The 15,691-nt window shown below is 35.8% G+C and overlaps 1 protein-coding gene across 2 annotated transcripts in view; it reads right to left on the bottom strand.

The window, feature by feature from the left end:
- fhit (fragile histidine triad diadenosine triphosphatase) overlaps positions 1–15,691 on the bottom strand; it is a 328,845-nt gene that overhangs the window by 193,419 nt on the left and 119,735 nt on the right. For both annotated transcript variants that reach the window (XM_079393098.1, XM_079393097.1), the window contains one exon: positions 11,014–11,134. In XM_079393098.1, coding sequence (XP_079249224.1) covers positions 11,014–11,128 — 115 coding nt within the window. In that variant the 5' untranslated portion in view covers positions 11,129–11,134. The remainder of the gene's footprint in view (positions 1–11,013; positions 11,135–15,691) is intronic.

The following is a 15,691-nucleotide window of genomic DNA, read 5'->3' as shown; positions in this document are numbered from 1 at the left end:
ATGATATTTCCCCCCATTTTAAATTCTTATTATCCAATGAAAGGTTAGATTTTTGTGAATTTTTAAAATAAAAATCAAAAGATTAACAATGCAGATAATTTGCACAGCCGCCTTTGATCAAGGGTGCCGATATTTTTGGCCATGATGTATGTGTGTGTGTGTGTGTGTGTGTGTGTAAATAATAAATACTAGATATACTGTAAAGTAATATTTTTTGTATTATTATATTACATTATATTTTTATAAGACTTTTATAGTCACCAAGACTGCGTTTATTTGATCGAAAATATAGTAAAAACAGTAATATTGTGAAATATTATTACAATTTAAAATTACCTGTTTTCTGTTTATGATATCTTAAAATGTAGTTTATTCCTGTGAAGCCAATTATTATCTATACGTTGTTATTTTTATTATTCAGCAAAGATGCACTAAGTTGATCAAAAGTGACAGCAAATGTGTTCATTCATTCATTCATTTAATTTACTTTTTTGTGAATTTACTTTACTTTGCATCCTTGCTGAATAAAAAAACCCAAAAATACAAGTTTGATCACCTGTCCTGGAAAAGCTGCATGGTTTGAGGCATCCTCCGTGTGTGTAAAACAAACTCTGAACAAATGTGGGAAGTTTAATACTCAGGGTTAGTGATCTGAACAAACTAACCGTAAGTATGAGTAATACTTGGCTGATTGAATGTGATATCTGTTAAAAAGACGGATATGTTTAACATAACACACTTGGAATGAAATCAAACACAAGGACAAGCAACCTTGGCACTGCGGGACAAGACTGATCTGCTTGGAAGATCTCCATCTTACTTTGCTTTCTCCATCTCCAGCAGGCATGGCCTCGAATGGGCCTGCCCTTCCCCTCCGACGGGATACTTTGAGTGGGTCGCGCTGTGGCTCAGCGGGGCTTGCTAGCAGCACTGCCCTCCCACTTGCTGTGGAGTCTTCCTTGGACATAAACACTAAAGATGAAAAGGTTGATTCCTCGGCTCTGAATACGCAATGACCTGGTTTCCCTCCCTGCTTGCCAGAGCAGAAACACAGTGATCCATGCAGCAGACAAGCATCTGGTCGAAGCAAAAGGAGTGGAGCGGATCTAGCCCGAGGGTTTGTCTTATACCGGCCCATCATCAAAGCGAACGGGTGGAGAGTTTGATCACGTATGGCATGTGAAGCGACAACACCAACACACAGATTCTTAAGAAGGTGAAACGGACAGTTATTCAGAGCAGAGGCCGAGCGTTTCATTATAGATGATTGAAGGGTGGGCAGAAGGAGGGGTACAACACATGTAGGTGGAATGCATACACACAGGAGTTAACATGTTCACGCACTCACACACGCACACACACACACACACACCATGCTCTGGAAAATATTACTTGTGTAAGGAATAGTTAATCAAAGGCAGTGAATATAGTGTAAGAAATGCTGTCAAATTACTGTAAAACAGTAACAAACAAATATTTATTTATTTATTGGGGGGGGGGGGGGCATTTTACAAAAAATATAGTAAAATTATTGTATAATTTATTTTAAATAAATGATATCAGTTTGGAACAAACAATTAAAAATACTGTATTAATTTATTAATCTTGGTTATATGTTAAACTCTACATATACACTATTTTTAAACATTTGGCGAGCATTCATTTTTTTTTTGTTTTTTTAAAGGTATCAATACTGTACAACGACGCATTAAATTGATCAAAATTGACAGGAAAGGCATTTCAAATGTTACAAAATAATTATATTCTATTTATAACTTTCTACTCAAAGTGTCCTGTAAAAAAAGGAAGCAGCACAACTGTTTCTACATTGATTACAAATGTTTCTTGAGCAGCAAATCAGCACATTTGAAGAATCCGTCCATGCTATCAAAGTAATACATTTCATTTTAAAATATAAAAACTTGCTTTAAATTGGTATTTTGTTCCCAACATTATTGATATTGATAAATTAATTCAGCCCTGGTGAGCAGAAGAGACTTCTTTCAAAAACATTAAAAATGTTGTATAAAGTCACATTAGTTAATATATTACTGTATGATAACAATGAATAAACAATAAAAATATTGTTCATAGTTAGTTCACGGTACCTAATAAATTAAGTAATGTTTACATTTATACTATATCAATTTAAACATACCTTATGTATGTGCATGTGCTGTATTTTAGTCATGGTTCATAGAATTTAGTTCATAAATTCAATATTCAATATTTTTAGATCAAGTAGCTATATACGTATATTAAGCAGGTCTATTAACAAAAATGTAAATACAGTAATAATAATAATAATTATTATTATTATTATGCAGCAGATCAGATCTCACAGGTCAAAATAACTGAATACCAGAGGCTGTAGAAAACACAAAATGACACTCAGAATGTGCCATGAAGGAAGCGTGCTATTCCAACGGAGCGAAATAAAACATCCTGCCTGGCAGGAAGTGAAACAGATGGAACGTGGATCCACAGAAGAAGAAGGTGAGAAAAGAAATTCAATCTTCACTGCATGTCATGACTGGGCGTCAACGTCAACGTGCCATGTCTCCGATGCCTGTTTGCACATTTGGAGTTGCACTCTCATAAATACACAGGAAACAAAAGCACGTCGTTGAAAGCCGAATGGGCCTCAGAACCCTACGGGCTACAGCTGCAAACCGAGGAGCATTTCAATAAAGCCTTAATCCCTCAGCATGAGGCTGGAGCTGTGACTGCAGATCTGACGATAATGCCACGTATTGTTCTAGCATCACTTTCAAATCTTCTATTTATTTTATTCATTATCTTTCATTTACTACCTTGGGAAACTGGCAAGAATATTGCTAATTATGAATTTTAATAGGATTAGCGGATCTGTTGCCATCATCTCTTCAGAGTATTGTGGAGCCTAATTCATTCAGCAGAGAGACGATTAATCAAGTGATGTGACTTGTGAGTGTTCTGCTTCATAAAATTTCGCAGAATTCATAGCCCGGCTCATTTTATTCCAATAATGTTGTTTGCAACCTGCGGTGGAATTTATTATATGAAACGCCATTAGATGCGAGCTCGACCTTCACATCTGCCAGTGAACAAATTCTTGCTCAGAATAATTAATATTTTACAGCAGCGCTCAGAAGATGGGCCGCTTTATCAGCTCCGATAGCATCGTTCAACGTACAGATCCTCTTTGTAAGAGATGCAGCTATATATCTAATGGATCGGTATGTGTTCCAGGAAAATGAAATAGATATAGGCAAGAAGATCTACAAAGTCACAGATGTACCTGAACAGATATCACTCCGAACAACTCTGAACAATGCTCATTTCTGGAAATACATGCTTTGCAACCCTTACCAAATGCTTTATTTGCAGGGGTAACTTGCATCTGAACACATTATTGATTTGTAAAACAAAAAAAACTAAAATATTTTTGAAAACTATATCTATTTCACAGGTTTTATAATAATAATAATTTAAACATTATAAAATAATAAACATAGTTGTAGTAGTATAACCTGATCAAAACTGGTTTTGAAATAGATTATTTTAATTGTGAAAGAAAATCTAAAATTATTCAATTTATTTAGAAAATATATTTAGATACATATTTTATAATAATGATTATTATTGTTTTACAATATTTTATAATACTACTAATCCAAATACTACTACTAGTAATAATAATAATAATAACTGGCTTTGAATTTTTGTTTTAAATTGATTTATTTTTGTTTGTTTGTGAAAATAATTATGATAAAATAATAAAAATAATAAAATATTGTTATTGTTAAATGATAATAATAATAATAACATGTTGTGAAAGATATATAGTAAATTATGTAAAAAAAATGCTTTCCACCATCATAGGTACAAATATTATGTACACTCAACCTAGAATAATGGAGCAGGGTGTGGCACTTTCCCCATTCTCTCCTTCTTCATAAAGCCACACACTCACATAGCCTTAGCGCTGACAGCGGATTTCAGCTGAGGAGGCACATTTGTCATTATCATACTAATCCACTTTACGTTGATGTTTGTGTTCACATGTTCAGCAAATATTTACATAAAGCAACATTATTTGGCAGGTGAGGAGATTGAGTGTGCTGGATAATGAGGGATAGAGCTGGGACAAATACACAAGGCAATATTAGCATAATATATACATAATGACTGACAAATGCAGGGAACGACTAAAAAAAAAACAATAAATGCTTAATAAGATCAACAAAACTGCAATCAGCGAATTACTAAGAGAGTGGTCTTTACCTTTGATTAAAAGTGAAATCCACCAGTGTGTCAGCAAGCCCATTAAGACCAGCTTGCCTGGCTTATGGTTCATTAAGCAATTGATTTGATGGCTGTTACCCTTTAATGCTTTATTAGTTTTAGAGTTAGAGTCACTTTCACAATCATTTAATGTTTCAAATGAAATAGTGAAGCTAATCTCCTATGTTGGGATTATTGTCCAGTATCAAATAATAATAGATATCAAATCAATATTTAAAGTAGGCCATCCAAAAGTCTGGAGCCAGCCTGGAGTAAAGATGCTGCAAATTCAGCTTTCATGTCACAGGAATAAATTACATTTTAAAATATATTACAATAGAAATAGGCAGTGTTGGGGAGTAACTACAGTAGTTACTTGTAATTGCATTACGTAATTTGATTACAAAATAAATGTAACTGTAATCCGTTACAGGTACTAAGGATTTTTTTTTTTTAATTCAATTAGTTACTTATGAAACGCTTAACGATTACAAAGGGCATTACATCGAAATATTTGCACAGTATTAAAATATGTTCAATATTTTCACACACACACACACTAAATTGCATTGACTGCTCTAAAATATGAGACTCCAATGTTTCAGGAGTTTTTTTTATCGTCCAGCTCTAGATTAGAGCAGTTCTAGATTATTTTGTGTGTATTATAAGAATTTGAGATGCTATTTAAACCTTGACAACAAACAAAATCAATAAAATCCGTGAAGAACAGAATGGGCCATGATGGCAGCAGATGTCAGGGTCTTCAGACAGCTAAAACACACAATTCATCCAGGTACTTGTGGAAGCTACTTCTAAAGTAGATAAAGCAAATATTCCTTCTAATATACTTCTAAAGCAAATATTCCTTATTTTTTCTACTTTTCTTTTTTCTTAATATTTATGCACATTCTGTGTTTTTGTATTCTATATAATTGCACTGTCCTTGGAGCGGACCTGACTTACATTTCACTGCTGGATATGCTCTGTATAATTGTGTATGTGACAAATAAAAATCTTGAATCTTGAAGTGCAGTCAAGTTTGATTCCATTGTCAATAACTGTCTATTAATCTTGTTAATTTAACCAGAAGCTCATTAGGAGATTCCAGCATCTGCCAAGAGCTTAAATAAACACTAATAAAGAGCTAATGGAACATTTCAAAGGCTTGTTTTTTCTTCAAGGCAACAAAAACCATACTGGATCATTTAGCTGCACTGGTCAAGTGCTTCATGGTAATGCCTGTTGCTCAGCACAAGAAATTTGCATTAAAGTAATAGGTAGCTTAAAACAAACAAACAAAAGTTGGTGCCGATAGCCTTATAGGCAGTGCGCCGACATAAAGCGCCGTTGCGCTACGGGTGTCCCGTGTTCGAATCCCAACTCAAGAACCTTTCCAGATCCTGCCACCCCCCTCTCCCACTTCGCTTCCTGTCAATTCTGAGCTGTCCTGTCACAATTTATAAAATACATAAAAAAGTGGCAACAAACACACACACACACACGTAAATAAATAAATAAATGAATCTCCTTGCACTGGCTACCAGTGGCAGCTCGCATCCAGTTCAAGACACTGATGCTTGCGTACAGATCTACCACAGGCTCAGCACCCTCCTACTTCCACTCACTATTACGAACCTACATCCCCTCCAGAAGTCTGAGATCTGCTAGTGAGCGACGCCTTGTGGTACCATCACAGAGAGGCTCAAAATCACTCTCCAGAACATTCTCGTTCACCATTCCTGGCTGGTGGAATAATCTTCCCACCCCTATCCAGAACGCCGGATCCCTGGCAATATTCAAGCAACAACTGAAAACTCATCTCTTTCGGCAGGACTTGACTTCATCCTAAACTTAAAAAAAATAAATAAAAAAATAAATATTTCCCTCTATCTTTCTCTCCACTTACTAGCTTGTACTTATTTGAACAATGACTGAGACTTGGTGTTACGAACACCTCCTCTGTCTGATTGCCTCTTCAAGATGAATCGCTTTTTGTATTCCCCAATTGTAAGTCGCTTTGGATAAAAGCGTCTGCCAAATGACTAAATGTAAATGTAATTTAAATTATTAAATGTATTATTCTGTCAAAATCCATCTATCCAAACATCCTATACTCCATAATGTTCTTCAAAATGTACATTTTGGTTAAATATATTTGGCAAATTTTAAAATGTATTTGTGAAAATCCTTCATTAGTGATAAATAAATAAATACTCTGAAATGAACAGTTTGATCGGATTTACATAAATGAAACAAATGCCCCATAAATTAATAATAATTTAGTACTTAAAATTATTTTCCAAGTCTAGTAGTAGTAGTAATAATAATAATAATACTACATAGAAAACAATTTTAGATAATCAATTTTATTTATCACTGATTTCCTCTGCTAAATAAATGTTTGTGTATTTGAGGGGAAACAATGTAAACAAACAAACAAACAATAAATAAATAAATACATACATGAATGAATGAATGAATGAATGAATGTACCTGGAAAAAAAATGCATTTATTATTACTTTTTCATCACTTATATGCAAGATTTAATGTCAAACATTAATGCCTGGTTGCTTTTTTTTTTTTGTTTGTTTAAGCTTTGGAGGCAATGGGTCTCCCACAATTAAAACGTATTCTAGCCAAGAACCACCCACTTAGACAGGAAGAAGCCGTCTGATTGACATGTAAAACGACCAGTAGTTCAATCACGGTTTAATTTGTTGTAGGCGACTTTACGAGCAGAAAAAAATGATTCTGTGTAGGTTTGGTCAGTGAAATGCCATATGGAAACTGGCATCAAACTACAGTAAGAACAATCCCCACCCCCATATAAAACCCTACTCATGATAAAACAAGACAGAAAGCATGCGTAAAAATAGTTTAGAAACAGAAGATAAGTGTGTGTGGAGGAACACAGCCCTTTCATGTGGCGATGTGTTGGGATGTGGACTAACTTAAATCACACCAGCTAAAGCCGCTGGGATTCAGCAGCGTTGCCTCAGGGACCCGCTCCCCACATAAAGCCCCCCTCACCCCCTCACTGTGTTTCAGGTGTGATACTGATGTTCAAGAGCTGCGGGGGAGCTTTAAAATCTTTGCCAAGCACTGTCTACCTCTCAAAACTCTTCTGAACTGATGCATGTAGAAAGTGACAGCTTTGATACGAGACAAACCCTGCTAGCCCACTGAAAGGTGTAGAGAGCTCAGGAAGCATCTCAGACACACCGAGCCACACTTCCTCAACACATTCACCATGACAGCATTTACACTGCAGGTCTTCATACCCAATTCCAAATTGTTGATTATAACCGATATCTGAATTTACACCATACACTTGGAAAAACAACCCAAGGTACAGACCTGGAAACAGGGTTGTCAGGTGTTCTAAACAAAACCAGCCCAATTGCTAATGAAAACTAGCCTAGTCACGTTTTTAGCCCAGGGGAGGTGGGAAGATCGCTTTAAAACACAGACTAAAAAACAAACCTGCAGCAACAGTGTAAAAGTAGCCCATTTCAATGGGAAAAAAACACAATCGACTGGTAGATCTTTATCACTGTCCCAATGGATCCCACTGTACACAATGGTCGAAATATAGGAAGCAAATATTAATATTGAACTGAGAGTGTGGGGTTATACTAATATATCACTGAAGAGAACTGTCTTGAGGAAAGTTTAGATGGCAATGCCATTTTCTTCTTTTACCTCCATATAAAGTAGTATTTATAAGCGCAGCTTTGCTTTGTTTACAGAGGTAACCAAGGAAATGGTATATCATGGCTGTTCCATAAGCGCCACCTGCTGGCAAAGAGTGAATTTGCATCTCAGGCCCCGTTTGCCTTAATCACTGATCTACTTACATTTATTATATTATAGATCAGTGGCCTCAATCAGTCCATCTTCTGTTTTTGTTTCATGCAGATATTTTATAGAGCATAATTTCACAAAGCTAAAGTCAAGCCGTTCAATTTTTTCTTTAAATCCTGAAATTATACACAATTTCAAATGACAACAGATATTTTTTGTTTAAGGCCAGTTTGCTTGTTAGGGAGAAAATAATCATTAAATAAATTTGCTTGAAAAAAAACAAACAGTATCAGTATCGGCCAATTTGCTAGATTTAAAATAAATAAATAAAATAAATACTGAATCTGAATCAACCATGATCAGTGCATCACTAATTGAAATACTAAATAAAAGGCCTCAAATTGGAAGTACAATCTGACTTTCATAAAGGCCGAGGTCAGGGATCTTGGACTAAAAAAGGTTGGTTACCACTGTCGTAAACTATAGGGGCAAGGCTTCTAAACCGGTGTTTTTAGGGGCATGATATTCAAATGACGATTGCTTTCAACCGCACGACCACAAGTTGATTTGTGTGCATGGATCTGACTGGGGAAGTCGTGGCCTAATGGTTAGAGAGTCGGACTCATAATCCAAAGGTTGCGGGTTCGAGTCTCCGGCTGGCAGGAATTGTAGGTGGGGGGAGTGAATGTCCAGCGCTCTCTCCACCCTCAATACCACGACTGAGGTGCCCTTGAGCAAGGCACCGAACCCCCAACTGCTCCCCGGGCGCCGCAGCATAAATGGCTGCCCACTGCTCCGGGTGTGTGTTCACGGTGTGTGTGTGTACACTGCTGTGTGTGTGCACGTTGGATGGGTTAAATGCAGAGCACGAATTCCGAGTATGGGTCACCATACTTGGCTGAATGTCACTTCACTCACTCACTCAGTTTGTTTCTATGTTAGATTGATAAATGATGCCTAGTATGTGTCACTTACTGTCTTTTTCTATGCACAACTATGTCCAATTTTACTTGCCAGGATTAAACAATGCTTAAAATCAATGTAAAAATGATGAGAGAAACGTAACAGTTTTTAAATCCTCCAAAAACTGGCCCCATTGGCTACCTGGAATATACTAAGTCACAACTAAAAATGTTTAAATGTCACTTCATTAAACACAGAATATGAAACCACATCTGCCACAGAGTCTTACTGAAGCGTAACACTATTGGAGTCTATGGGAATATTGGTGATAAAGAAACAGATAATAACACTGATACACTGATAAACATGTCTCTATAGGCCTCTCTTATAAACAGCAGCAGCTCTCTCCTGCCATAATGTCGTAATGTTTCACGCCACTCGGACTGTGAGAGTAACAATTAAATAATGCTAATGCATTGCTTATGCCCTCTAAACACTGCTGCCTCTCGCTGGGTTTTAGGATTGTGTTGCAGTGGCCTATAATGCTGTGAAAAATGGCTTTCCATCAAAAGTTAATCTAAACATAGAGGCTTACATAAGACAGAGCAGCACTTGAAGATCTTTTGCCGCAAAGCCAAGGACTTATTGCTATTCGAACAGAGAATAAGGACATTATTCAAACAAATCAGCAATGGAAATCATGCAAATTTATGCATGTTTGCATTTGCACATTGAGCACTAAGATTAATAGACAAAGAAGTATCTGCTTTCTTTTTGAAGCAAAGCATAAAAAGAAGAGAATATATTATGGAGCATCTGATGATGATTCATGGCATTTGGCTTTTTGTGTTGCATGCAGCCAAATCATTTTGTGAAAAGAGCTCAGTTTGTGCCTACAACATTTAAAGAAGCGTACAAAATAAAGCAAATGTCTGCAAATTGAATATCTAAATTATTAACTTAGGCTGTTTGGAGAATGTCCAATCAAATGAATTACATAATATACCAATTAATCATTGCAATCAGTTCCATTTATAACTATTTGCTGGGGGGGGGCACGTAGTTGCTAACCATTTATCAGGGGCATGATTAATTGCTTTTAATGCTTTTTTAATATAATTATTTTAAACAATCATTACATTTGAATTGGTTATTTGCATATACTAGCTATATCTACTTCTAAATTCTTTTTTTATTATAATTTTTTTTTTAGATAGGCCCCTACTTCAAATTTTGGAACACAATTTAAATTTGTTTAAATTTGTTGCTTTCATTTTCTCACAGGTTTAGTATAAAACATGGTTTGGAAAAAATGAATATGTTTTTCATAGAATTTAGTGAAATTAGTACTTTGTTGTTATGAAAACATTATTTTTCATGACAATGAACACTTAAAAAAAATGTTTTTCTATTTAACAATGATTTGTTATTTCTTCAGCGATAATCAGCCAAATGTCTTCTTTAAAAAGAGATTGTGTGTTATATATTTTGTGTATATATATTATTCAACTCTTTTATCAAATAACTCATTTTTTTATGTATGTACGTATGTAACCTTAATTTTTGATTATACGGAAACTGCAGCCATTTAGTTCACCTAAGTGCATTGCAAGTATAAAATACACCATAAATTTAATTATTTATTTAGCTTAAAATTGGAAAGACATCATTCAAGAATTGAAATGTAATTTCTTAGACTTGTGACTCATGACCATTATTCAGAAGGAATATGTCAGGAATTTTCAGGTCATTTTAGACACAAGACAGCAAAACTTTCAGCCAATCCTAGAGGCCTGTTCCCAGAGAGAAGCTCTTGTGCAGTGCTGTATGGTAAACATCTGGAGATACGGCCCTAATGCGAAGGTCAGGCCTAACTTAACAAAGAGCAAACTGTTGCTGAGCAACAGCAGGGAGCAACAGTGCTGCTCTTCAGAGCAAAATATATTCCACAGTAAACACAGACAGACTGAAAATCCTACCTGCTCTCGCTTCACCTCAGTGTAATACCCCAGTCGCTATGGTAAACCTGAAAAGGATACGGCCAGGCACGACCGGCTTTCGGTTGACTAGTGCGAAGGACAACTCCGTCTTCAAAAACACAGCCGAGGACTTTATGATGTGCTGTCCAAAGCGAAGCGTGGCCATAGCAGACATCAATTCCTGTGAGAGACAGACAGAGCTTTAACCGTCAATGACAAATAAGAGTGTCCACAGTAAAAACAAGGAAAATCGTTTTATTTATGTATTATTACTTACTTACGTATGTATGTACTTACTTACTTCTTATGTATTTAAAACCTGAAATTGTTTATGAAAATGTCAAATGTCCAAAAAAATGTTTTTGAGAGACTTAAAGAGAAGAGGCTTAAAGTCTTTGTATTAATGCTGATTTTAAAGGGTTTTATATATGTACAACATTTTAACAAATATTACTATCAAAAATACCATAACGTTTTTGAACATCATTCTACAAAATTTTAAAACCTGAAAATGTCCTGAAATTGTTAAATTATGTAATATTTTAAGAGACTTAAAGATGATAGTTAGATCAATAAATATAAATTTTTTTTCAGAAACTGATAGTAAATTACACAAACAATCCATAATAATAATAATAATAATAAATAAATAAATACATACATTTTGAAGTAAAAAAAAAGAGAGAGAGAAAAAAAAAGGAAAAAACATTTGGGTGTATTTTACTAACATTTAAAGTCATTGCGTATGTATGAATTGTTTATGTAATGTATTTGTGAATTATTTAACAGATCCAGACAAATAAATGGGCATTACTGTAACGGGGCGAACGAGACGAGTTGCAAACTTTATTATACAGAGACGTGGTCAAAACACCAGCAAACAGGTATGGCACAGACGAGAAACAAGAATAATCCAAACCAGGCGCAAGTCAGTCGACAGCGTACGTTATCCAGAGGCCTTGACAAGAGGGTCAGAATGGCGAGACAATGGTAGATCCAGGAAACACAGGCTAGAAAACCAGAAACAGGTTCCGTATCGCAGCTAAAACTAGGAAATTAATAAATGCAGAACAATACTGGAACTGAACCGAAACAGAGAATGGCTTGGTAAGGCAGCTAACACTAGGAGAGTGCTATACGCAGAACAATACTCGGCGATCTGTGAAAGGAAGTCCATGGTTTATGTAGCGTGTGTGATTGTGTGATTAGTGAAATGGCTGCTGGGAAATGTAGTCCGGGGTAAATGTGAAACAGTCTGTGCAATGTGAGAGTCAATGTGATGGAGGAGTGACCTCTGGTGGCGAGCGAATGGAAGTCCATGGACCTGATTCATGACAATTATGTTAATGACCCAACCGCTGAGGTTACCTTAGCCTACTAATATGATCACACATCCTGTTAATTTTTCTCTATGCTTTTAATTGTCAACATATATTCTTCTCTCCTTTCAGTGCAGATGAAAGCATCGCATATAGCAGACCTGAAGTAAACAAATTGATGGCGAGCTATTTTAAAACAGTCTCAATGGGAGATGTCAATGATAAAACAAATATCTGAAACAGCAAGAGTTCAAACAAAGAACAATCTATAAAGCAAAAAACAGGGATCATGTCACACTGGGAGGGCTTTTCAATGCCCACCATTACAAACAAGCATCGACCAAGATCAGCGTCCTCTTGCTAAATTTATACATCTTCTCCAGGGAATTTCAGTTACCATTGATCAGCTAAAAATATATTAATGCAGTCGCATTACCCATCCCAAGTGGAATTAAAGTAACCGTTTGCCCTAACAAAATGACAAATCTGTCATCATTTGCTCACCCTCATGGCCTTCCAAATTTACTTGATTTTCTTTCTTCCACAGATAATGACAGAACTGTCCTTTTTAGCTGAACTATTGCATGATGAGTACATGATTTGTCCTATTTACCAAGCAAAACAAATGTCAAGCAATCAGTTCTGCATTCAACATGAAAAAACAGCCATGAATGTTCCTTAGAAATGTAATTGTATGTAATAACCAAAGGGAGTTGGGTTTTTATATGTGCATGAATTATTATAATGGGGTTAAATTAAGTCTATGCGGATAAAGGGGGAGGAAGAAGAGCAGGACAAGGGTGAAGATAATGAGGAAGATTCACACCTCACAGATACACACACAGGCATAGGTGCACTCAAAACGACCCCCCACACACGCGAAGAATCATTCACAGGCATAAACAGAAAACCTAATTTTCTTTTCCTCTAAACACACACACACACACTCACACAGAAATACATATAATTTGGGAAAACATGGCAAAAAGGACCCATACTGTGCATTGGACAATGTCCCAGAGGACAAAATCCAAAAAAAGAATGAAAATGAAGAGGAAAAAAAAATGTGTGCATACCAGCTGTCTCAGGCATTAGCCTCCTAAACGGATTCCAACAATTCCACAATTAAGAATCACAATGCTGCAATTAGCATGCCACAGTTTGCAATGACCTAATTAATGTGCATCTCCCGTGTGCTTAACGGCATGCGTTTGCCATTTTGTTCCACGTCAGGTACAGTAACACACACGTGCATGGATTTAAGGGTGTTGGCGCATTTCGGAACTCAGCTGTGATTTGATATCAACATTTTCATCAAACGTGCTTGTGACTTGGCTCGCAGCAGTGACGGTCACACATGATTCGCTGGGCCTGCATTCTTGGGGCGTTATTGCGCCGGTTGCGTCTTTAATCCTTATCTGTAACCTTGACTGCACAGATTGCTGCTCCAGCGTGTAATCTGTGAAATCCAGAAGCCTGCTCACCGCTACTGATACATCATTTACCGGCAGATACAATAATCCCTAAACTAATTCAAACACACACAGTCCAAGGTTCATTCAATGAAATGCAGCTGGAATACTTATTTTGAAATATATGGATACGGTAAACACTTTTGAGACAAATGGTTATGGTATTTGAGGTCATTTTGTTTTCCTCATATATTGGATTTTTCATTATTCTCATTAAGGCTGTGCAATTAATCAAACTTAAATCCATTAGATCATAATTACTGTAATTTTGGCTTTTTAAATAATTAGTAGGGTTATTCACTATAGAGATACATACATATGGGCTGTGCAGGAAAAGAAGAAAAAAAAGAAAAGAATGCAGCATAGTTTGGATTCAGGAGGGCAGATGTCACAAACAATGTACAGCAAAACCAAGGTACCGTATATCTGCTGTATATAAACAGAAACAGCATGAGGATTTCTATGACCAAAACAGGATAGAGAATATTGATATCACTGTAATTAATTCTAACTAAACAAGCACTGTATGTGTAATATGCATAAATGTGCAATAATGTTATTAGAATTTGGAATTATCAAATATTAACCGTACTTGTAAAAAAAAAAATCTTCAGATAAATTATAAGAACTTTGTCAATAGAAAAAATCTATTAACTTTATAATATATAAGCTGTATAATTCACTGTAAACATTTTTTATATTATTTCATTTTTGCTGTTTTTTTATGAAACACAAACATGGAACACAAACACCTGAGAAGAATGCTAAATCATACAAGTAAAATAGTAATATGTACATATGTTGATAACATTTTGTCAATGTGAGGGCATCCTAACTTCAAGAAGTTATTTACAAAGAGAAGTGAAGTCTTTGTTTTCCCTTAAGAACAATGTTTAGAAAAAAGACAATAAGTTGTTTTTGCTTTATGAATAAAAGATAAAGGGATAGATCAGCCAAAAATGAAAAAAACTGTCATTAATTACTCACCCTAATGTTGTTCCAAAACGGTAAGATCTTCGTTCCTCTTCTGAACACAAATTATGAAATCCGAGGGCTTTTTGGCCCTGCATAGACAGCAAGGGAACTACCTTGTTGCTTTCTTTGCAAGACCAGAAAGTTCTCGGATTTCATTTTTGGGTGAACTATCCCTTTAAGATTGTTTTGTGAATCTAGATTCTAATTAATCTAATACATTATAAGCAATAAACAACAAGTAAAACTAATAATGAGTTCGATCAGACAAATAAAACAACTGCAAAAATGTGGGCTAAAGGAAAAAAAAAAATCAATAACAGCAACCAATCACACAATATTTACCAATTCAAAAAGCACTCATGATGCTTTCACATGCAGAACAGCACAGAAATTGTCCAAAAACATCTTGATCCATTAAATAGAGTGCTCCTGTGTTGTCTTAAATCAATCACTATTATAAATCAGTCATATTGCAAGCAAAGCTCATTTGAAAATAATTATTTGTGTCTATATATTTTTTTGTCCCAGTTGCTTTCGTTTTCATCTAAACGTATGTGTTTAGATATCAGTACTCACAAAATCAGACTAAACGTGCATTTCTTCTGCCTGTAAATATCAGACCATCCTGAAGCTTTTGTGTATGTCAAAGCTTTGCTTGCAGCCCCAACATGTCATGACCCTTTAAAACAAAAGGTTGACTGCATCTCAACACCTCCTTGTTTTACACAGTGGCCTGTAAAGACATATCGACCACTTCCCCCCTGTGGAATTGGGCTCAGGTGTTCATAACTGCAAAGCCACTGAAATCCCTGTGACAGCATGAAACACATACAGGAAACATTATATCCCCTATTGTAACATAACGCACAAAGTCAAGGTCTTTAATGCACATGTTTCACTCAGCTCCGGCCTGATAAGCACAAAACGAATGCTAATGCAGTTCAAGCACTGGACATTTTCTCTGCAGCTACT

The sequence above is a fragment of the Barbus barbus genome, assembly GCF_936440315.1.
Source record: "Barbus barbus genome assembly, chromosome: 35".
In the NCBI taxonomy this organism is placed as follows: domain Eukaryota; kingdom Metazoa; phylum Chordata; class Actinopteri; order Cypriniformes; family Cyprinidae; genus Barbus; species Barbus barbus.
The sequence above is the reverse complement of the archived record's forward strand: the minus strand, read 5'-3'. Positions and strand labels throughout refer to the sequence as shown.